The sequence below is a fragment of the Rhinolophus sinicus genome, chromosome 17 (assembly GCF_057876585.1).
Source record: "Rhinolophus sinicus isolate RSI-liver-muscle chromosome 17, RSI-T2T, whole genome shotgun sequence".
Lineage (NCBI taxonomy): Eukaryota > Metazoa > Chordata > Mammalia > Chiroptera > Rhinolophidae > Rhinolophus > Rhinolophus sinicus.
The window spans coordinates 192,763,187-192,789,166 of NC_142517.1; the positions used below are offsets into that span (position 1 = coordinate 192,763,187).

At 35.1% G+C, this 25,980-nt stretch overlaps 1 protein-coding gene across 7 annotated transcripts in view; it reads right to left on the reverse strand.

The window, feature by feature from the left end:
* The window catches only part of IKZF2 (IKAROS family zinc finger 2), a 149,504-nt gene that overhangs the window by 121,682 nt on the left and 1,842 nt on the right, over nt 1–25,980 (reverse strand). For 2 of the 7 annotated variants that reach the window (XM_019727022.3, XM_019727024.3), the window contains exons 2-3: nt 24,129–24,177; nt 23,212–23,316 (exon numbers count right to left, since the gene is read on the reverse strand). In XM_019727022.3, the coding sequence (XP_019582581.2) occupies nt 23,212–23,316; nt 24,129–24,162 (139 nt within the window). In that variant the 5' untranslated portion in view covers nt 24,163–24,177. Of the gene's footprint in view, nt 1–22,978; nt 23,140–23,211; nt 23,317–24,128; nt 24,178–25,674; nt 25,920–25,980 lie in introns of those variants that run through there. The other 5 variants (XM_074312718.2, XM_074312725.2, XM_074312741.2 and 2 more) reach the window with 5 other exon arrangements.

The window sequence follows — 25,980 nt, forward strand, 5'->3', positions numbered from 1 at the left end:
AACAGAACAAAGCATCTAAAACTTCCCTTAGATATTTAGTTTGTGTTTTAGTCAAAAGCAGTGACACTCCAGAGAGGCAGATGAAGGGTCAATATAAGGAAGAACTTTCTGAAAATTAGAACTGATCAACAATGCACCAGTGAGCTTCCTTCCTCTAGCATTGAAGAGGTCCAGCAAAATCCCAGAGACCACCTGTCACGCATGCTGTCAAGGGTGCTCCAAATGGCCTCTGGGGTCACTTCCAAGTTAGTGTTTGATTCATCAGGGTTATTCTCATTGATGAGATGAATGACATGAGTATGTACACACACACACACACACACACACACACACACACACACACACACATGCTCTTCTCTGCAGAAGAAAACTTGGAAGCCTGACATTTTTAAGTGTGACTTTATAAGCAAGAAGCATAGGATGAATCAGCTACGTCCTCAAACCGCCATTCTGGAGACGGCAGAAAGGGAAAGAGGCAGAATTTGCTCTACCGCGAGATACACTTTGAGTCAAAGAACAAGCCCAGCTCCTTGGTGACCTCTAGCATATTCTTCAACTGGCTCCTGAAATCTAGTTCTGGTAACAGACTGAGAGCTACAAAACTGCAGAACACATTTGGATGCATAATTGCTCATGAAAAACATATCTGTCATGCAAAGAATCTTCTCTGCCTCTCAAGTATATTTCAATTTCCCATGTGAGTAAAACCCAAGGCGAATCCAAACCTAGTAGGTTCCTGAGAAAGTATAAAACAAAACAGACAAAAAGCATACTGGAGTTCAGCTTCTCTGAGGAGTGGGCTTACTTTGCCTGGGAGTCTCCAGGCCGTTCAGCTTGCTTCTCAATTGACAGGCTCAGAGAGCTGCACCAGTCTTGAAACAGGAAAGAAGGAGAAATCGGATCTGACACAGGCAGCTGCTCATCCCCTTATACCTCACTTCGCACCTGAAATGTATTACTCAAATAATTTTTCAGGAAAGTCCTATTTTTCTTTCTGTATTGTTCACTTGCTACTTCTGTTCTTTAGATACACCTTTTTTTCTCCTTAAAAGAATTGCTGCTACATGTTGATAGCCAGGTTTCATGATGTAACAATTAAGATTTCATTAACTTTTCAACTTTATTGAACTGTTATGCTAAATACCGTGGAAGGGTTTGTTAGGTGATTTATCAAAAATGAACCAATAAAAGAAAAGCAGATAACAGGAATAAAAGCTACATCTTCTGTGGTAGAGTATTTAACATTCGGAAGTTTCTACTTAACATCAAATAATCACTATTAAATTTTCCTCAGAACATAGACCCCAAATAAAACTGTTGTCTTCCTCTTCCTAGTTCCTAGTAGAGTTTTAAGTTTATAATTTATCTTGAATGATGAAGCAGAAATGTTCTTCAAGGACAGAAATTAAACACAAATATTCCCACCAATAAACCTATGAAATAATGTTTAAGTAACCATTAATTAAGACATGTCAAATATCTCTAGATACTATTTTCTCCTATCATATTAACCAAAATTGATAAAATTCAGTGTTGTCAAAGGTAACAAAATAGGGACTCACAAACTACCGTGTTTCCCCGAAAATAAAACCTAGCCGGACCATCAGCTCTAATGCGCCTTTGGAGGAAAAATTAGTATAAGATTAGGTATTATATTATGTTGTATTATACCTGGTCTTATATTAAAATAAGACCGGGTCTTATATTAATTTTTGATCCAAAAGATGCATTAGAGCTGATGGTCTGGCTGGGTCTTATTTTCGGGGAAACAGGGTACTTGTAGTGCAAATTGGTAACCTTTTCAAAGGGACATCTGACCTTACTTGATCCGCCAAAATGGTGGCTGCCGACTTTTTGACATAGTTAATCTACTGCCAAGTTATCCTAAGGATGTATGCTAAGGTAAATGGATGTACAAGGATATTCACAGTAACTCTACTTATGTCATAGCAAAAACTTATTATAGAAACAAACTAAATGCTCATCAGTGAAGGACTAGCTAAGTAAATCACAGTGTATCCCCAATGTCTAATGGAATTATATGCATCCATGAACAAAAGTGTTGATAAGAAAAAAGAAATCCCGAATTGAAAAATCGAGCCGTAAGTCAGTATGCACAGTGTAATCCAATTTTATTAAAAGAAAATAAAAAATATGTATATAGATGTGGTAGGCTACATATTAGCTGAACTAGCACTATACTGAACCTGAGAATAAAAACTGAGAAAGTATGGAAGGATAATTAAGAAATTGGTAACAGGAGAAGCTGAGGACTGGGATTATCTGGGCAGTGGGGCTTTTCCTTTTCATTTTCTCTTCTCCTTCTCCACTGTTTTCATCTTATACTCCGTTTCTATACATTTTTTTTTTTTTTTGAATCTTTACTTAGACTCCTCTTCAGCCCCAAACCATGGCAGAGTTTTGTAACAGTGGCCACATCCCCTGTGGGACAAAGCTCATTACTCACACCCACCGTCCCCAGCTTTATTCAGCCGTAACACCAAAGTTCCAGTTCGGAACTTATGTAATGGATGGTTTCTGAGTCGGCATTTCCCCCACCACTTTTCTTCTTTCTTCACATCCTTATGTTATTTGTGCTGATTTCCTTATATTATTTGCGCTGATTTCTGTCACTTCTTCTGTCTGTCTTTCTCTAAAAGATTAGCTCTTCTGAAAGCAGGGTCGACATCGTCAAAAACTCTGCTTCCCCCACTGGCATCTAGCACAGGGCTCAGTAGGTACCAGGAATAAATGTTAGAACTGTTTTTATGAGAAGATCATAACTTGAAGGTTAAGACTGTATTTTGAAAGAACCTATCACTCTCCCAATCACGTAGATTTAGTACTAAATCGCCTCCATATTACAGAAAGGAAGACTGAGGTACTTTAAACTTATAAGTAATTTACCATTAAACAACTACGTAAAAGAGAGAGAAAAGGAAACAGAACCCTTCAAATAAAATTTTTTAAATGTTAAGAAAACATGCAGCCTTTCATTAGGTATGTTATATGGAGCAAGAGAACACAGGCAAAGAAAAACGAATCTGACTAAAGAAAATAATGTTATAAATCCCTTTATTTCCAATAGTGTCAACAACAATTAAAAAAAAAGGCACTGGTTTTAGCTCTGGGTGCACATTTATAACAGTGAATAGGAACTACACATCAGAATGGAATGATTATTGATTTCTTAATGGATTACTGCTGCACAAATTTACACTCACCAAAATACCATCAATCTTTGGGTAATAATTATAAACCTATCACAGTACATAACAGCATTCTGACTGAATTGAAACTTACTGCTATCTGCCGGGAAATGACCAATTTTCTATTTCTCCAGCTCCAACCACAATACAGAATGGTGAGCAGCTACTTACATCAAATGCTATTATAGGACATGGCTTCTAACAGCCACAGCCGGCACCATCTGTAAATTGCTATTAGAGAGGTAAACAATCACAGCCTGGTAGACTTTCTTCTTAGTATTCATTAGCAAAGGACACTGTAATGGAAATGGACACAAGGCAGTTACACTTGTCAAAGGCCTCTCCTTATTGGCAAGTTATGGACAAGGGGTCAAGGGCAAAGAGTACATCAGCTGAGGTCATGCTGTTCTGACTTAACATCCTAATTCCAAACCGCTGCCCAACTCTGCATCAGGAGCACCAAACTCCCAAGCCACAGAGGTTAGGTGTCTTTCTAAACAAGGCGTGTGCTCTCAGTGAACTGCAGTTTTACTAAATACCAAGGGGAACACCATAACAATTAAGATGCCATTTTCCAAAAAGAAAACTCCATTATGTCAGTTCTCTGTAGCAGTCTTTAATCATTAGGTAATGATGTGATCTAGTATTAATCAATTTAGTTTCTAATTCTTGTATTTTCCAGCTGTAAGGTTTAGATAAGACAATTTCCTTCCAGGTAGTTAGCCCCGTTCTGAACACCCTATTGATCTTATGCCCATATACTCATAGAATGAAGACAGTTAATCCAACCCAAATAAAGGTAATTTGGAATCAACAGTATACTTGTGTGTTTTTTTCTCCTTAGATCCTCATCTATCATCAGAATATTTGGTTAGATATGCCAACTTTCTTTTCTAAAAAAAGAAAGTTATAACATGCAATTTTTCCACCCAATTGACTAACTTAAAAAAAAATGTGTATTTCCAGAACATACTAGGAAGTAATGAAATGAGATTTGATTGTTTTTATAAAGCATTTTCTTTCCTAAGTACTAAGAGACTATTAAATTACTATGATAATCAGCCATAATAATTAAAATACTATTAAGTGTAATATGAAATTAAATAGAAAAGCTAAATAAAGTTACCATTACAAAATAAAATAGATTTGGGAAACACCACAATGAATTTGTGAAACAGTGAAATTCGTGGATGGCAAACTTGTTTTTTGTTTATTTGTTTGTTTAATGGAAAAAAATATTCTAAATGTTAGAATAATCAAGTCAGATAAATAAACATATTCTCTAGAAGGCCAAGAGATAACTTTAGACTGAGTTGATACTACTTATATTTCAAGTAATATCTTAGAAACTATATCTAATAAGTATAAAAACCATATGCAAATATTTACAATCTACAAACAGTAACAGTTAATTGTGCCAGAAAATAAACTAAGTTCTTTATGTTAGTCATTACATTTATTTCCTAAAACCTTATGACAGGTATTATTATTTATAGCCAAGGCAACTGAATGTAAAAGAGTCCAAGGAACATTCCCAAGGTCACATAGTTGAAAAACAATCAAATATCAACAATTCCCTAACCCTAACGTTTAACCTTAAAGTAAAGGATCAGAGCCAGGATTTGACCCAGGCCTATGTAACTTGAAAGTCAGTACTCAACCACTTCCACTGGGCCTAACCCCAAAATACAGGAGAAGCTGCACCCACAGTATGTTCCAGAGCAGACAGATACCCAATACTTTTTATAAGTGGAGCAAATAAACAAATGAATGAAAAGAAGGAATGAGCATATTATGTAAGGGAAGAAACACCAGGCCAACTGCCAAAAGACAGGTTTGTTCTTCTACTTTCTCCCCATGTGACCTTGAGCCTCAATATACAGATTTCTAAAATACATGCTTTGAAATGGGTATTACAGTATAAATTAGTGTGTTTACTATACAGGTGAGTACACACACAGACTTCTATTGATGGAAGGGAATGGACAGGAAGTTAGTTGGTCCTTGAGCCCACATTTATTATCTACTATGTTCCTGGCCCCATTCGGGTGTTACGGCTGCATCGGTGACCAAGACAAATGGTCCTCACGTGTGTACTGGGAGAAGAGACGAATAAATAAATTAGATTATTTCAGATACTAATCAGTATAACAAAGAAAATAAAATAGGGTGATTTAACAAAATGCGCAAGAGGGGCTTATTCACCTTGGATGCTTAGGAAAAGCCTCCCCAAGGGGCAACAATTGAGTTGAGATAAGAACAGAAGGCTTTCATGCAAATGTATGAAGGAAGAGTATTCCAAACAGAAGGAGCAGAAAGTACAAACCCTCAAATAGAAATGAACTTGCCATGTCCAAGGAGAAGGAAGATGGAAGGTGTTTGGAGAGTTTAGTGAACAATAAGGAGCATGGAAGAAGAGGTCAGAGATGGAGACAAGAGTCACATCCTTTAGGACCTTAGAGACTTCAGAAAGGAATTTTAATTTTATTCTAGTTATAATAGAAAATCTTTGTGTTTAAAGTAATGGATTGATATAATCTGATTTAGATTTTAGGAAGTCCAGCTCTGCCCCCTGGGTGGATTGCAGGGAATGGAGGAGCGAGAATGGAAGCAGGAAGACCAGATGTAAGTTTTTACAATATTTTCGGTTTAGGGGACTAGAAAATAATGGTATCTCAGACTGAAGTTGTAGGGGTGAACACGGTGAGAACTATGTAAATTCAGGATGTATTTTAGAAGTGGAGCCAGTGGTTGCTGATGGGACTGGATGTTTAGTTTGAAGAAAGAAACTGTACTGATTACCGCCGTGAAAGTCAAAGCATCGGTACTATCTTTATAAAGATATAAACTGAGAGAGAAGAGGACCTACAGATCCAGACATAGAGGCCACTAATATATGAAGGTGATTTCCTTTATCTCAATAGCCAGCAACCTAGAAAACCAAAACAAGTAGTAATAAGAGACACTTAATAAATATGAATTAGCAAGCCCAGGGTCTCTGATGGGCAACAAAGAAGTAAAAACACCAAATTTAAAGCATGAGAGCATTTTAAAGAAACAAAATGTTTTATCATAAAGTGATAAATACAATTAATAGGCATCGATCACTAGAGCTGTGCCCATCCAGATAGATGGTCCTGAAAATATATTAATACCCAAAATATCTATGAACTCTACACTTGAAAGCAAGCATGTGGGGAAGTGGGAAGTCCCTATCTTGAGCAGCCACCAGAGTAGGTAACAACACACTTTAATTAATTAAAAACACCTTGTTAGTAGCTAAAAGTGTTTTACGGTAATTCAACTCCAACCACTCACACAATAAAGAAAAAAATGGCGAATAGAAAATTGCAAAGTAACTACCACAGGGTTCTTTCCAGCATAACAATGCAGATGACCTGTTATCATTAAATTGCTACTATACAGACACAAGCATTTTCAGTTCAGTTAGGATTTAAGTACATTACTTTCCTGTATATGCTAGTTAAATACTATGGGCTTAATTTACAGAACCCTATGCCAAGCAAACTACATTTCATGAGCTTCCAAATAACATACAATTTTGTTGTAACATTAAAAAGAAAAAGAAAAGGAAACCCACGGTAGAGAAGCAATAAAAAGATAACTTCTTGAGAAGATCATCTGTTACAAAGTGAACAATGAGAAGACTTGATATTCTCCAAGCTATTAACTACACTGCATTATTTCTTGTAGTTATAGGAATGCCTACAAACAAACGTCTGTAAAAGTAGATAATGATTGCTCATCTAAAATTACTCGGACACATTTAAACAGTATTTCAAGAAAGGATTCAGATAAAAACTGGAGGGAAACTTTTGTAAAGGTTGTGTATCCGACCCTAGGTACTGATATAGCAGTTATGGGAAAATGTAATTATCACAATTGCTCTAGGAAAATTGAGGTCTGGTCTCAATCTAGCATAAGCAGAACTGTGTACAGTTTCAAGGAATAGCCATTTGTTTCATAGGTTTTTAAATGATCTTTGGGATTTAGCTACTAGATAATTGTTGACTGAAAACAACAGCAGTATTACATCTCATTTGCACATATATCTACTAAAAGGCAAGGTTATGATTTGAGAGCTCTTGTATCATGCAGATTACAAATTTTCATTAATCAAAATAATAATAATAACAACAGTAATAACTTTAAAACTATAAACTTTCTCAACAATACCTCTTACCTCATACTTCTTACCAACAAATAACCAAAATGAATTGAAGTGAATTACAATTGTATATACTGGGGTGCCAAAAGTATACAAATGAATACTTTGGTCAATGTTGCTCAAGCAGTAGTTCGCAGTAATCAGAAGTGTCTGGACACTGATGGTAGGTAACCACTTCAAGTACCTCTTGTAATTGCAGAAGTCAAACGTGACTTGTATTCATCTTTCGTTATTGGTATATATTGAGTATTACAATTTTAATACAGTTTCCTTTCTTAAAATGTATATACATTGTTTGGCACCCTCTGTATATACACATAGATCTTTATGTACATATGTATTCATATGTATTTATATGTGTATAAAAACTATGATTCTCTTCAATTTTTAAAAAAATCTATCTCTATATTCTAGGGTGACATCAGCCTGAAAAGACATATTTTTATGAAGCCATAAAAATTTTGAAGCCAAAAATTATGAAGCCAAAAATCTTTTGTGAAGTTTCTAAGTACTTGAAGCTTTTAGTCCAGTGTAGTATTCTCCTTGAATGAAGTGTTGAGAAGAGAGTTAAGAGTCTAAGCTAGAACTATCATTAGAACATTTATTTTATAACTGCCTTGTGGGTAAAAAGACTAGCTGGGTGATTTGGTCTCTGGTATCCTCAGCACACATAGTGCTGAAGTGATCAAACCTGAGGAGTTAACCTGAGTAATAACATACTGGAATACGGAGATATGTCTCTAATGTCTCCAGTAAGGTAACCAACACATAATAACTCACAATATATTTTTAAATGAATAGGCAACCTTCTTAATTGAGAAACTACTATATCCCAGGCACCTTGCTAGCTAGCTTCTGCGGAAAAGAGAAACCAACATTACTTGAATTATTTTTTGAAATGTGTTAGGCACTCTAATAGAAGCTTTACCAAAGTTATTGTATTAGTGCTCACAACAACCCCAAAAGACAAACACTAACTTCCTCTATTCTTACAAATGAGGAAATGAAGACTAATCCACAGCACAGCCAAGATATAAATCCAAGTCTGTTCAGCTCTACAGTCCTGTCCTCTGTCTGCTATCCTCAGGCTGCAGAAGCTATAGTATTTTTCCTGCCCTCAAGGAGATTCCAGTCATACAGGGGAGATAAGATGCACACAAGTCAAGGAGTAATGGTATCAGAAGAAAGAAGTGATAAAGGCTTCTGAGTTCTTAGAGAAGAAATTGCTCCTAGATCAAAAGGATCATTTGGTTTTAAGGACTATTGCATTGTCACTACACCAAAAGTAACCCTGACCCAAGAAAAGTTAAACTTCAGACATAAAGCAACGTACATGTATGTCTTTAAATGATCTCATTGAGATTTACAGAGATTTCGGCACATTCTAACCAACGGATCTATGAGGAGTCTGTTTATATGTAGCCAGCTATGAGATCTTTTTAAACGAGTATCCACTTTTCTCCTTGATTGTACACAGGGTGAAAAAAACTGGACATGACTGGGGTCTAATCCATAGTTCTCAAAATTCCAGCTATGCAACAGAGAGATGCATAATAATGGAGGACACACAGCACTATGAATATAGAAATTCATGAAATTTCAGAACCACCCTAGGAATTCACTCACCAACACATCTAGTAAACAAATCCACGGCTGAAAGCTCGCTTTGGGCCAGGTCAGGAGGGAGGCAGAGCTTACAGTCAAGTCCTGCCATCAAACACATCTTCTCAACTGCCATCCTCAAATGAAATGCTTTACTACTGCGCAATTACCATTTCAATTATATCCCTCCGAACAGAGCAGGTTTATTTGTGATTCGCTTTAATTAGGTAATTTTAGTTTCATTTCTTTTGTAATTGATTTGAATACAACAGAATTAATCATTGCCTCATATCTGCACACACATTTCTTTTTCAAACAAGGACTATCTGACAGTACTCCGACAGATGAAGAGCAAAAATATCCAGTCAGTGATGTAGATATCTTGTGTTTTATCGGCAATGGACTTTTTTTTTTCATTCTTGTTGATTAAAAGCAGACCGAAAGTATGTCCTTCCGAGAAGACTATTTGACGATTTGATATAACATGTTGGTGGGACCTGTTTGTTAGTTATTTGATTCAAGTTTTTTCTCATACTCTTTTTATTTAACAAATAATAATAATGACTACCATTCTGGTTAACTCACCACATGCCTGTCGCCATTCTGGAGACTTGACATATATTATTTCTAATGCTTGCCACTCCTCTGAAAAGGCAGATATTAATGTCCCTATTTCACAAGCTGAGACTCCAAGAGAGGAAGTATCTAAGTGTCACATATTTGATATATAGCAGGGTTCACTTTTCTATACTACAGAGGGAGGAGAAGAGGAAAATTAATTCCATTCTGCAATTTGAAAAATATATATGTTTACTATTTTCTAGTAACCAATAAAATAAACTTATGTAATGCCAGGAAAAGTAGATTCCTCTGAGATTGCTTAAATAAATAATGTTTCTTTTAATGAGCACATTGTATGTTAGAAGTGAAAGCATTTTGAATAATATAAAGTACCTTACAAATAAAATGTTACTTTTAATAGGCTTAAAATGTTTGTTTTCTTAATCAAGTTAAACATAAACTGTGATCTTGTTTTTATTATTTATGAGCTTAGCAAATCTATCCTTTAACAATAATACATGTGTAAACGTCATGTCATGTCTGATAAATTTTTACTGCAGTATTATCACAAGGTTAATTTTAGAAGAGTGTTCTAGTGGGTAAAAGCCAACCCAGGAGTTCTAAATCTCTGACAGAGTAAGATCTCAAGAAAGTCTTTTGAAACACCCAAGGCTCATGTCTTAGATACTTCAGGAGGAAAATGGAAAAACAACAGATCACAGAACAAAAACTGGATGCAAAACCCCATCTTATCTGCTCAATATCAAGTTCCTTTTTCATCACCACCTCCCAAGAGGGAAAAAAAAAAAAGAAGAAGAAGAAAGCAGAGAAAGTTCTTACTGTTTCGGCCAGGCTTATGGTCTCCCTAATTCCCCAACACCCTGTTCCACTGAAGTGAAGCACAAAGGCAGTTGAGGAACAAGACCGAAGCTTCCTCAGCAGTGGTCATTTAGGAACACAGCCAGTTAGGAGATCTGTCACACACGTAACATACTAGACAGTGGCTTTCACAAAAGGGAAAAGCAACAGATTGGTCCCAGGTGGCCATCGGTAACACCACTGGCTTCCGACAGTCAATCTATTCTAGGTACGACTGATTTTTATATTGCTTCAATCTCCCGGTCTGTCTAGTCTGAAACCCTTAGGACTGCAGGTCTTCTCACCAGTCTACTCCATTCTTTCACTCCCAGACTTTCAGCTATCTGAAGAAGTACACTTCTTTCTCCTGAATCTCAATATTTATCACTTATGTTCTATGAGAAACCATTCTAATCTTACTGACACATTCCACATCGTTCAAGCAGGTAGCTTCTTTAATGAACTTATAAATTCATATTTTCCCTTTATTTATGCTTTCTGAAAGGAGAAAAAGGGAGGGAATGATCCCATTTTTTCATTTGCTCTATTCCTCCCTCTACATCTACTAACTCTAATGTGGTTTGTCCCATACTTCTGGATTCACCCTTAAGTCTTTCTTTCCTTTTGAGCTACGTCTCTTATCTGTTCCCTCTACTTCATGCCTCTCCTCTTTCCTTTCATATGAATTATTTTCACAGGTCCTACTCCCACTAGCAACATACCACTGTTGTGTTGCTAAGAATAGTGTATCTTTAAAAGTTTTAGCTTAAAACATTAGCAACATTTAATGGAGTTTTAAATGGATAAACATGAAAAGGAGACTAAAGCTCTTCTTAAAAAGTAAACATCCTATACAAGGGAGAACAGAGTATCTAAGTATAAGTTTTAACTTATTTTACTCAGATTTCTTTTCACATCATAATGCTACAAATATCTCCTAACCATTGCCAGAAATATATTCAATATATACATTATTTACTATACAACATCTCATGCTATGAATGAATATCAATCAAAAAAATTCGAAGTATATAATTCTATTTGGACATTCCACTGTATTACAGCAATTAAGAAAATACCTCATATTCAGAATAAATCTAAAATAATATTCATTAAGTCTGTAGACAGCATTTGTATTTTGATGAGTTTATAATGTCACTGAAATTTCAAAGTTAGACCCAAGTGATCAGAGCTGTCATAGGCTCTCTTACAGAATAACTTCATACTTTATTTCCTTGAAAAGACGGTTGACTGTATTATTTTTTTAATTACACAAGTAAAAGATCTTTTGTAAAAGATCCAAGTAATGCAGAACTACTTCAAATAAATACTTCAACACCCTGTTTATTCTCACATACCCCGAAGTGAACTCTGTCAATAGTTGGATGTTTCCTTCTTGTCCCTACTTATTTTGCATTAACTCACATGTATGCATGTGCACAGATACACAAAAACACACACACTTTTAAAACATAAATGGCATTTCCTCTCTACATATAGTTGTATGAAAGCAATTGTTTAGTTAACTATAACTTCTATAATTTACTAAAAAAATAATATATCTTCAAATTTGTTACTAGCTAATGGACTCAAAACATGGATCAACTAAACCTCGCAGATTCATCAGAAATTTTTTATGCAAACAGACTGACTGTAATAACAATTTATGTATAATAATTATTTTTTAAATTGTGTTTTGTTGGGTGCGAGGGGGTGTTTCTTTTTTTGTTTTAGTTTCCAAAAAGCTGAATCCAAAAACTGTCATTAGGTCATTAATTTGTCACAGTTCAGACAGATGGCAATGTGTAATTCATATTTTGTGAGTTTAAAAACAGCAGACTCACAGAAAATATCTCATATTTCTTTTTTTAGTTTTTAGTTATATCCAAACAAAATCTATTACTGCTTTCAAATATTTTGCAAACATTCAACAATATAGTAAAATTCATTTTATATTTCAAAATACAATATTAGAATCAATGTTTTTAAACCGTTTATAATTTAAAGCAGTACCAAAAATGAGTATGTACTACTTAACTATTTTTAATACCAAAAAATTATTGAACAGTCCAATTTCCAAGTGATATTCTAAGTAATCATTTCTAACAGAAATAAATGAACCTATTTCAATTAGTAATAAAACATATATCCTCAACCCTAAAAGGTACAGAAATGCTACTTTTCAAAAGAGGTAACACGTGTACTGAAAATAAGGCAATCTATGTTAGACCATCTAGATAATAATGATATTGACATGTCTGATTAAAAAACTTGTAAGATATATCTTATAAAAGAAACATATAGTTCCATTTGTAAATATTACTTGCTAAAATGTTTTTTGAACAGAAACAAAACAATAATGATCTTTATGAAAATTACCGTAACAGAAAACGTTCTATATAGTTGTAGAAGAAATGATGCCTCTTTAGAACTAAAACAGAAAGTCTTAAAGTTAATTCAATGGAAAAAGAGCAATGCAGTACCCTAGCATTTCAAAACATGGCCAAGCCCTGCATACCGATGTCTTAGCAAGAAGTAGGAAGGGTTGACACAGTCAGGTGTAAAGAGAGCTACAGCTTCCGTGATAATAAGAGAGCAATGACAAAAATGTCAAAGGTGCAGACACCCAGAATGTTAATTTATTAGAACGTGACTTTACACTGATTAATTATGTACTCCTCAAAATATGTGCAGTGCATAAAAAAAGTTAATTGAAGCATTCCATTTTATACTTGCTACTAAAAGCAATATTAAATAAGTGATGATAGAGAAGTGATTTTAAAATTATAAGCATGTAGAATTCAATCTGTAAAGTATGAATGTGCTATATAAAGATATTAGTAATAACGATGATGATGACTATAAAATATTCACGGAAACAACATTCACTTCAAGTCTACTGAACAACTTAAGAGTTGTTTAGAATCTTATAGATCATCTTTTTGGGACTGATCTAAAGATTACAAAATCCTTTTTAGAGAGAGACATGGCTAAAATAAATGCATACCCAAACAGAGAAAATCACAAGTAAATTGGGATTTCAGAGTTATTTCAACATCCAAGAAATCAAGTTTCCAAATTTCGTCAAATAGGTCGGAAGCACATTATTTAAATACACACTTGCAATATGCTAATCATAAGTAGTTCCTTAATTCAACAAATAACGACTGAGTTCCCACAATGCCCCAGCACGACATTGTATACTGAGGATGAGAGAAAGATGAGGCATGGTCATTCTCCTCCAAGAGTCACATCTGGAAAATCTTTAATTAATTTATTTGTAACCAATGTATGGCCCCAAAATAATGCTGTATGCTTTGAGAAAAAATATTCTTAAATTCACACTCGGTAATTAAGATAGCCTTCCTTATTAAGTCACCTAAAATAGTAATTTTTTATAAAATTGATTTGCTGCAGTCAGACTACATCAATGATTTCATGAAACTGGTGTGCTGTTTGCTCCTCTTGACCTATGAACTAGAAGCTCTTCTAAATCCCTAGCTAACTGAAGGTGTCTTTCTCAGGTGGCAGTGCTATTTTCCACCTTCATCTATAATAGATACTAACACCTCAAGCCACATCACCCATCAACATTTCTGTGAATGGAAGTTTGAATTTATAGTGATAGTTGGGGTATCCTTTATAGGCATTCATTATAAGATTGCTTTCATAGAGTTAAACTATAAAATCAACATTTAACAAATCAAAATCAGAAATGTAAAATTACGGGCTGGCTCAGGTGGTTAGAGCTCCATGCTCCTAACTCCGAAGGCTGCCTGTTCGATTCCCACATGGGCCAGTGGGCTCTCAACCACAAGGTTGCCAGTTCAACTCCCACAAGGGATGGTGAGCTGCGCTCCCTGCAACTAGCAAAGGCAACTGGACCTGGAGCTGAGCTGCGCCCTCCACAACTAAGACTGAAAGGACAACAACTTGAAGCTGAATGGCACCCTCCACAACTAAGATTGGAAGGACAACAACTTGACTTGGAAAAAAAGTCCTGGAAGTACACACTGTTCCCCAATAAAGTCCTGTACCCCTTCCCCAATAAAATCTTTAAAAAAAAAAAAAAGAAAAAGAAATGTAAAATTACATTAAAGAAGATGAATGGATCCTAGGTCAGCACAAATTGGTAGATTTAGCCAAGGAAGCCAAGAGAAACAAAATGAATTTCAGAAGTATGTTGGCTGAACCTACATCTAGGGAATCTAAACCTATTCCCATTCAGGGGAGAAGGAATTGGACAAAGGACTCCAACCACAAGGATCCAAATGGCAGCGGACCTCTATGGTGATGCTGAACATAGGAGGCTCGCTTAGCTCGGTGCCATAAACATTTGAATTATATTACTAACCCCCTTTGTTCCGATTCCTTGCTAACCAAACGACCTTTACTGATTACACATATAGGTCAATTCACAAGAATAAAAGGATCTGGTCAAGCCAACAGGAATGATCCAGATGCTGTGTTCATTGATTGGAGTTTCTTTGTTTGTTTGTTTTATTTTTAATCAAAGGATAGGCATAAGTTGGCATTCTGATTTTACCTATCAATTTTGTGAACTTGTTTAACGTGCGTCAACCCTGAGATGTGGATTCTCTCTAAATGTGTCAATCAAGTTTTGGAACTTACAAAGCTGAGAGCCAAATACTGCATTATAAAAATTTTCTCGGGGAAATGTTATCCTGCAGGAACCTATCTTAAAAGCTGGTTGCATTTTCATCTGTTTCATTGTGCATCTCAACTTTACACACTTTTGAAGAACTCTTGACAGTAAAAGGTGAGAAGCAATTCCTTCATTTATAATGGATATTAATCATGGTGAGCACATCACACTTATTTGCTTCTAAATGCAATAGGATTATAATATGAATTCATTTGATTAGAAATATGAATTCATTTGAACCCTGAAAGATAACATTTTTCTCCACAAAAACAAAAAAACAAAACAAAACAAAAAAACCACCAAAACACTAACACTGTTATGCCCCAGCATCAGCAGTGCATCACACAAAGTACGTGCTTAATAAATGTTGGCTGGATCAATGCTTGAAAGATGAAAAATCTCTCTCTAGAGAATTCTGAATCTCCGCATACAGGAAATCTCAGATGAAGTATTTCCATCATTAACATTCATTTGGAATTCCATGGTGTCTGGGGTAATCATAGCTTACATTTTTAAGATGAAGTTCCTAATAGATATTTTGAGGCAATAAATACATTCATTAAGATGTTTTCTATACTGCACTTTTCCCTCCAGGTAATTTTACCCCAGGGGGCACAATATTATAAACGTTTTTTTAAAAAATTAAGTATACACCAAATCATTTTCAAATACTATGTATCATGTATGTATATTTATCTGTTTTCCAAAAGGCTCTAGGTGAAATTATTAAATTCCTTGACTATTAATGTGGCAGATCTAGACAGTATTTAGTTAACAAATCATTCCGTATATTTTTTAAGTTAAATATTTATTTATAAAGAAATGGGTTGTAGGATAAAAATAAATCATTGCAGTAGAGGTATTGAAGGATATGACATATGATTTTTTAAAATGTACAGCCATAAAAGTTACGATATTAAATATACAACAAAATTTTAAGGAGAAGGGCTGGCATATTTTGTTTAAAAATCAGTCAACTAATCCTACTTATGGGACTAGCATAAAAGGACCCCATTAAGCAAAGAGAGTTCATTAAAACCTGTGCTCATACATTTCAATATAGAATTTTGATTTAATGGAGCAATTGGAGAAGTAAGGTCACTGATCAAATGCTGAGAATTACTTAGGAAAGAATTTTTAAGAAATACTAAACTATTGTTAAAGTAATACAGGAGGGAAAGGAAGCAAACCACAAGCTACATATTAGATTTCTCTAATTAGGAAAATTTACACTTGAGTCTAATCTATCCACCTGCCTGACTGCTATCCTCTCCCCAATTCCACAGGTGCTTCAAACTCTCTGTATCCAGAATTAAACTAAATGAAATCGTTTTCTGGAAACCTGCTCCAGTATTTTTTCCTATTTTCCCTAATGGAACCTACTGCCTTCTATCCAGTAATAATATTGGTATCCTCATCATAAGCTTCCTCTCTCCTTCACCCTACTATCCAAGTCCTGTCCACTTTAAGCTATTAAGTATTTCCAAATCCTTCTCTTCCTTATTATCCCCACTATCACTAGCCCTCATGCCTTTCCATTCAATCATTGCAAAAGCCTGGTAAAAAAAAACCTGTCTCTAGACTGGTCCCCATCCGCCCCCCTACACCCCACCCCATCCCAGGGCATTGCAGCCAGTATGATCCATGTCCATCAAAAGATTGAAGTCATCTGCTTTTTAAAACCCTTGGCTTCCTTGAAAATGAAATCCAAATTTCCTCTTATGCAGGGTAGTCCATCATCTTTCCCTGATTAATTCTCTCATCTCTGGCCTTAAACTCCTAGACTCCAACTTTACACTCTAGAAAGACCAATCTGCTTGTATTTCCCAGAACATACGTTATTTCTCAGCTCCCACTGTGGGTGCGTTTAATGAAAAAACTTTCTACTTCTCTCCTAAATACTATTCATTTAATACATCTCAGCTCAAGCAGCCTCTCCCTCTAGAAAGTCTTCCAAACTAGCACCCCGCGTACTCCCCATCATAATTAAAACCCTGAGCTTGCCATAGTACAATGCCTTGTTTAGATGTCTGTTCTTCAAACTAGAGTGTGAGCTCCTGGAAGACAAGTGCAATGTACTGCTTACCTTTAGATTCACCTTAAAGTGCCTGGCACATAAAAAGCAGCCTATAAATACTTGTTGAATTAATGAACTAGAATAATACAGCAACATGCCAAATGTCTAGAAGTGATACTTATAGTTTAAGCTTACTTCAAATTTAAAACACCAGAACTATTACCCCCAAAATGTACAATTAGTGACCATCAGGCCTACCACTTGTTAGTATCATCAAATGAGATTTATGATATTACCGGAAGTATCAATAAGGTGAAATTTTAGATGCAAACTTTCTAAGAAAGAATTGATTCTAGATATGGATAGGTTACTCTATTAAAATGACTTTTCTTTTTCCATTCTCAATGACTGGTGTCTTTGGAGCACTGATGTAAATAATGACTTTTCTTTACATCTAACCAAAAAAAAAAACAAAAAACAGAAAACTCAGGAAGACTGAAACCCAATAAACAGAACTTCTAATATATAAACAAACTTTCCTATTTTTTAACTGAAATCTTCATAGATGGCTTTTTTTCTTCAATTTGTAACCCTAAATTATTACAAATGCCTGCCTCTGTTCCATGGACCTACGTAGTAAAAAGGAAACACCAAAAGATCTGAATTTCAAGCACATCTGGATTTGAAAACAAACTCCTTTTCTTATGAGTCATGGGTCAATGGGAAACTAACTTGCCTACTCTGATAGCAGAAGTGATTATTTATTAGATGTACCAGAGACTGTGCTAAGTATTTTGCATATATTGCCTCACATAAACCTCACAACAGTCCACGGTGTAGGTATTGCTTATCCCCATGCTACAGATAAGAAAACTGGAGCTCAGAGATGTGTAGTTACATGCCTAAGGTTACACAGCAAGTCAGTGGCAAAGTAGGAATTCTAACACAGGCCCATCTAACTCCAAAGCCTACGTTTTTAAACATTTACAATCTACTGCTTCTGAGCCTCAGTTTTCTGTGTTATAAAATGGAGTAGCTACTTACGTCACAGATCTATTGTGGGAACTGTGTGAAATAATATGGATGCATAAAGCACAGTTCTGGGCATCCTGTGTATACTCAATAAATTATGCCCCCACTTCCTTCTCCTGTTCCAGTGGTGATTAAACATTTATGACATGGGAAATAGTTCCCAAATACTCCTTACCTATTTCAAAGCAGAGATGTTCTGAGTATTGATTAATTCACAAAAGGAAAATACTATCAGATCAATAAATATATTTGATATAAAGAGATATAAAGGAACAAACAAAGAAAAACAATATATTCTACTCATTTTAGGACTGTAACCCTGCTATTGATCTTTCAGAACATCGTAAGGTCAAAATATATCAACATTCAAAGTTAGGAGAGAAGAGCATGATACCCAGAGATCTCAATTCACCAGGGCGTGAAGGAAGACTCCTGATAGAAACTAATTAATCATGGTACATTTTTTTAAAAAGTGTACCTCCAGTGGGAAGGACAGCTTTGGACAAAGATAGAGACAATAAGAATAACGCTTCTATGGTAAGTTGTTTTGTTTTTCAAACACAGAATTTTATTCTTACTTTGAAGTACCCTAAAGATGGGGAAAGGGGAAAACGAGGTACAAAGGAAAAACACAGCACAGTATTTTTGTTGTTAATGTCCCATACATAGATACTTCCTTTAGTTCCTTCCCCCAGCCCCCAGCCCCCTTTTCGGTACATAGCCATGACATTTACCTCTGATAGGTATAAAGAAATCAAATCAAACTTTTTTTTAAATGTTCAAACAAGTGAAAACTAAATGTTAGGTATGTTGGATATATGCACAAGCCTCAGTACTACAATTCAAAACAGAGTGACTTGGGGGGTTATCACCTTGTGAGGGGTATAAACGCGTAATCATTGTGTTGTTTTGTACACCTGAAACTAATAATTAAAGCAAATTTTTAAAAACAGAAAAAAAAGAGTGAGTTTTTATATCAAGTCCCTCTGGTGTTATAGTAGGGTGTATCCTATGGAAACCCAAGCAAGGGTGAGTGCCAAACTAAGCTATAGAAGACAACTCAGAAACCTGGTGAGTCCCATAAGATAAGCTATATTTTTAAAAGTATACTAGAGCATCGGCCTAACAAGATTATCTGATATAATTGCACCTTCATACTAACCCTCTCCCACTGCTGTAATACTGTTTTTGTCACCAAAACATGGGTCAGTATTGGACATGGTGGGCACCCTGAGCTAATGACATTATAAAGAAATATCAGTTAAGTCATCTAACTAACCTGCAAGGTAATATCACAGTTTTATGTCTCAATGCTGACAACTTTTCCTTCTGCTAAGGGACCTAAGTGGCCAACTGATTTTTTTAAGCTTCCATTTCCACATATGAAAAATGGAAATCATAATATATTTCTGCTTCACTAGGTTCTAAAAATGGAAACTAGCTAAGGAAAAAAAAAAGTGTGAAGCACTCTGAAAAGAATAAACTAGATTCCCTGACCTGATTATTGGTCAGTCTTGTAAAACGAGAATTACTACTTCTTCCAATTCCATACATGCCACCTGACCATCAAACTGACTGATAAATAGTACTGACTGTGAACTTGATCCATGGAAAGGTTTTAAAGGAATAGAAACAAAGTTTGTGCCACGATGACTTTTCATACCATTTAACTATCTCCAAATAAAATTTACTCATTGGCATTAGACAAGTAGGTGATAACAAAAATGAGATTAATTACAATTTCTGAACCTTAAACATTTTTCAAAATAGGCAGCAGCAGGTATAGACCAGTTTGAAACTGATACTGAAACAACTTTGCAAGAACTGGAAATGAACTACCCCAGAAACAGAGGGAATCACAAAGTTTCATCTGATGGGCCGAAATACAATATGGATTATTTTTGTATTGTTCTGTCTGAGTTGTCTGTCTCAGATTCTTAACTTCCAGGTTCTATTTTTAAAATCACTTAACACTGTGTATTTCCAGTATTTCCATCAAGGCATATACTGTCATCCCTGACACCGAAGCTTGTCAGCACTCTCAATATGTACACTAATGATCTCAGGCAACAATTCTCATCTTCTTATCAAAGACATCCTTGCTCCAGAAGAAAAAGTCTAAAGTTCTCTAAGAAAATTCATTTGAAAACATAGGAAGTAGTCATTATAAAATGTTAAGATCACTTACACCCTTTCCTTCTTTCTAAGATGATCAGACATGCTGACTTTTAAAACCAAAAAACTGTCAGGCATTGTAACATTTTTAGTTCTCTCCCAAGTCGCCTGTGCTCTCTTCCAGCACTGTCAAATAATGATAGCTGCTGTCATTATTTTTATACACTAGCTGGCAGCAAGATGTACATCAAATAATCTAAACAAATGACTAGGACCTTACAGCATAACTGACCAGTTTCCTAAAGCCAAAATAAGTGGGCTATCACCTCTCATCAAGCCTTTACAGCTAGAATGTTAGTTATTTTATAAAAATCAAAGGTTTTCATTAGTTCATTTTGTAAACTGTTTTAAAATATGTTTTCCCCTCTTACACATATACTCCCATTCTCTCCTGTCTGCTCCTGGAGGTTATCCTAAAGATTTTCACATTTACTTTAGGTTTTAATACTTTCAATCAAAACTGCAGTTCTGTTTTTGGAAGCAACAGCCCTTCAGGAAGCATATTTGAAGATATTTAAAAAAAAAATGAAGAAAGTAAATTAAGTTCTTTTCATTTAATAAAGCCAACAATGCAAGGGATTTACAAAAACCAATGATCTTGGACACAAATGATTTAACAGGTCACAAGCACAGAAAAAATTATTTCAAGTCACAGAAAAACATCCGAGTGATTGATTCTAGGTTTCTTGTTCAAATTAATAGACAACGGTCCCTCTCTACCACTATTTGCTTTGGCAATCTAAAATGCTGATATTCCCCTAGATCTAACGAAAGGAAAAATGGGTATCTTCTCCATCTAACACCTAAGTGGGTAACCTAGATACTGTAAATAGAGGCTACATAACGGATGCAACAGACAGCTCTGAAGTGAGAGCCAACATATTTAACCTGCAACTCTTTGGAAAAGAATGTGAAAACACGTGCAGCTTAGCCAAAAACTATTCTAACATGAAATTGCCACAGGCTAGTAAGTTTAAAAAAAACTAAAAAAAACAAATCGCTTTACTAAACATAATTTTGCTGTGGTTGGGTGTGAAAAGCTCAAATGTCAAAAGCACAGTTCTTATTTGTTCAAATTGAACATGCCTATACTCTGCACTATTTATTTAAAATAAATGGGTGAGCTGCCTTTTTTGAAGAGAGTACTTGCAAACCAGAATCAAATTCACAAGCAAGGGGAGCCAATTAACCAATTAAAAAGCATTTGCCTGCTGATATTTTTAATGGTGGCTAGGGGATAACAATCAAATGTCTCAATTAACATTATTATCTACCCCCTATATTCAATGTTTGTAAAACCAATAGCTAAATATTTGGTTATCAGAAATTGCATATTAATCTAGCCTTACTCTTTAGGAAATTATACAAAAAATATCTAAGAAACACAAATCTATTCTACCAATAAATCAGTGACATTAATGTTAAAATGTAAGCATTGTACTGCCTACATTATAGTAGTAATATAACTTTTATCAAATAAATAGCCAACTAGCAAAAAAATAAATTAATGCTACAAGATCCATTTTAAGAGATTAGCACTATAAATTAATATACATTCACTCACTAGCTATTAATTTTTCTTTCTACTTCCTAAAGGAATTCCAACGACTGCTTCTAGAGTGAAATCTTCCTAGGAAGTATTTCACATTAATAAAGAGAAAGAAAACTATTAAATAAGTAAATTCACATAGTTTAATCAAAATTTTGAGTCAATAGCTAGAATCACTTAAATTTAATGAATTGCAAAATGTATTCAATAGTACTCTATACACTTCTGCTTATAATTCAGAAGTCTTTACTACTTACAAAGCTAGTAGCTTTATAATAACCTTAAGTTTTGAGCATTATAAGAGGGAAGTGGAAAGGAAAATTTGTTCTCTCCAGATAATCAGAATTAACTTAAGAATGTGCTCATAATTCAGTAAATGATTCAGTTTCCTTTAGTTATTAAACCTTCATTTAACAAAAAAAGAAAACGAAAATGCCTTTGGTTCACATATCACCCAAATAGAAAACTTTTAAATTAAATGTAGTTACATATAAGTCAAATGTACTTTCTATATAAAAATGTAACACATGCTAAAAGTATAAGGGAAACACAAGATTTCAAACTATGTTTGAATAGGAATAATAGAGCATTTGCACTTGAACTGATAAAACATTATAACTGAAAAAAAAAATTCTTATCTTGTCTTCTGTCACTGACAGCATATAAATTGCTCTTTTATTACACAAAACAATGTCTACAACATCAATGAATGATTCTTCATCAAAACAATAGCCAAAACTATCTATTCCTCTAAGTTTAAAATATCCTTCCAAATTTTCTCAGTTCTTCTCTAGACAATCTAAAACAAAATGCTTTCACTTTGTTAGAGAAATGGATGTAAATGAGTTCCATAAATTTCAATTACACTTCACTCCCAATGCTTTGGAGGAGAAACTTTCACGTTAAAAAAAAAAAAAAAAAAAAGCAACATTGCAATTCTACCATTAATGAATTAGCTTTGTACCAAGGCAATATAAAATTATTTCATTTTTTTTTTTACTGTGAAGAGTCTTTTGGAAATGACGTGATTCCATCTTTTTTTTCCCTACCCAACAACAACAACTCTAGTCATAAAACTGGCAAGTTAAAACAATAACCCGCAAAGCCTAACGTTTCTTACCTGATACAGGTAAGCACCAGCTCCCAAATGCCACCTTGGGATAGTTCAGACTAGTAAGCAGGCTCATGTTTTACGATACTAGAATGAATAGGAATAAATCTCTGTTGTTCTTTCTTTAGCAAAATCTATAGCTGCAGCTACACCACAATGTGAGAGGACCCCACAGACCTAACAAATTCAAGTCTGTCCCTAGAGAAATAGAAAAAAAAAAAAATCATAAAATGAAGACTTACTGCTTGTCATGTGACTCGGTGAGGCATGCTGTCCATTGGGTGTGCTTGAAGTGAGGTCAATTGCCATGTTAGAGTGCTCCCTTTCAGGTGAAAGCTCATTGTCACCTGGTTTCACAAAATAAAATATTTTGGTCTCTGTTCATTGCCACATGAAATCTAATTAGCAACTTTGTTTCATACATGCAGTGACATAAATAGCCTTGAAATTGTCATGTAAAACATTTTTCCCTTAAAAGAAACTACAAGGAAATATCATTTAGAAATATATAGTAAATGAATGAAATGAAAAACCACAACCAGCTCACGATAAAAATAAAAAAATTACAAAATTTCATTATCACAATAATGTCAACTGCAAAATGAGGGGAATTAGAGTAGTTGATTTCTAAAGTACCCTTATTTGAAAAAAAAAAGTTTCTTTTAACATTTAATTTAATCATTAAGCATACAATACTCATAAGGAGCATTTTCCAAAAAAACGCTAGCTATCAGAGAGCTGGATGTTAGAAAGAAGAATTGGCTAAAACATGTCAACTTGAGGAAGCTAAGTCTTTCACATTATGCGTCTCAAAAATTGGGTTGCAGAGTAGTAAATATTTAGTTCACGCCATATTAGTAGACATATATGTAATATGACCTATTCCAAACTTAGGTAATCAAGTAGGAAAGTGTGGATCTGCTAAGCTACTGATATACATGGTATCCTTAATACAGTAAGCATATTTCTATATTTCCTTCTTATTTCACTTGTGTGCTGTTATTTTCTCAAACTAACTTAAAGGTGAAAACTGCGAACAGACAGAAAAGAAGAGTAGAAAATTTGTAATAAAAACTTACAACTGAGAAGTTAAAATACAGGTAACACGAACGCATAATTTAATAGCCAATAAACAAAATTAATGGAAATGAATACTTACACGTTATATAGCCATCAATAGCCTCTGTTTCCATAGTCAAAGTGCAGTGCTGCAATACAAAAGATTATACCCTTAACACAATGATTCCTTTCAGTTCTGCCATTAAATGCTTAACTTATTTGAAGCTCCAGTTAGCCCATGTTGCTGCTGCTGCTGCAACCTGTGCCCAAGAAACATACTACAGCGTACTGTATGTGCTCATTTGCAAGTCACTGAACTCTTTCTGCAAATGATCTGATTCCTGCTGGAGATAGGATAGGAAAGATAAGTGTGCTGTGAGATGGGCTGTAGCAAGAAAGGAATGACTCCCTTAATCAGAATTTACTTGGTAGAAAGAAAAAAAAAAAATGGGTTACATCTCAAACATGCCAGCTTTAACTGGGATTTAAGTATTTTACCATTCCCTACTGCCCACAATCGTACAGCATTTGAGGACTTCCCTAGTATACAGATAGCTCTATTCACAATTGTTGCAAGTTGGTTCATCATGTTCTAATAGTGAGGGGGGAGGAAAAACAAACATAGGAAAACAAAACAAAACAAAAAAACTTAGTGCCCAAGTGTGTCTCTAAGATTTCTGCAGCACTGACCCAACTTCCAAACTTATATTGACACTTTAGTCTACCCCAAGTTCTGGGTAAGCACCTGTTCAATGTAACCTTAATTTCTTGCTAGACCCTAGTTGGACATAAATGCCAAGCTTATTTAATACATTCTGATTTTGAAAATTTCATAAACTTTTTGCTTTTGGGAAGGGAACCACTTTTTTAAAGTTTGGGGAATTATTCTCATGCACCAATGACGCAAAACAAGAACTTAATTCTCAGAAACAAAAATAAGTTGTATGAGATGACACCCCCTAGCTTTGATTTCACATAATGAAAAGATCAATAAGTTAACTGTATTCTTTGAAGGAAAAAGTTTAAAGAATTGACACGTCCTGAGGAGATTTTTACTTATTTTTTTTTCCCCTTGGCCCTGGTCCTTTTTGCCTTTAGTTTCAAAACTCTCACTGCACCAGCAGCTAAATTATTCACAATGAGCCATTTCTGTATTGATCGCCAAGTATATTTAGCCCTGGCTCCTGGAATTTCTCCATTACTTACTGGAAAACAGGCAGCTTCACTTCTTGTCTCCAAAACCACTTCCCTTCTCCCTCCCCTCCCCTTCTTCACCACCACCCTCCCTACCCCCAAAAAACTTTTCTTTCTTTCTTTATGGAATAATCAGATCAAATTCCCAACTCAGCCACTACATAGCACTTAAATTTCAACCTGCTGTACTGTTATCAAATTCTTTCAAATTATGATTACATAAGGCTTTAAAGTAAGGCATCCGTAAAGTTTAAAAGGGGCGCAGTTTCTTCGGATATTTTACAAATGAGTTTATCTCTTTAAAAATGTACACATTTAACACACACATATTAAAAAGAAAGAAACGTCAGGGAGAAGTGAAAGAAGTCTGCCCCATCAATGAAATGGTTATTAACCCTCAGAGAAGGAAAGAAAGGAAAAGGAAAGGAGAAAGAGAAGCGAAATGTACATACAAAAGAAATTGTCCTTTGATTAAAAAAGATTCATCACCATTTCCAGCTCTGTCGGGAGATCTCAGCTTCTTCTAACCCCTCAAAGAGGAGGTGACAATGTCGGGCTGAAGATAAACGGAGAGAGAAAGAAAGAAGTTTTTTGTGTTCCCCCCTTCTCTCTTTCCCTCCCTTGCCCCCTCCAAGCCAAGCCCCCTGCAGAGTTCAAGGCGAGGAGGAAGGAAAAGCACTTTACAGGTGGGTCATTCCGAGCCCAAATCCAGCAAACAGATCGGCTGATAAACAAAACCAAGAAATGAGAGAGAAGGA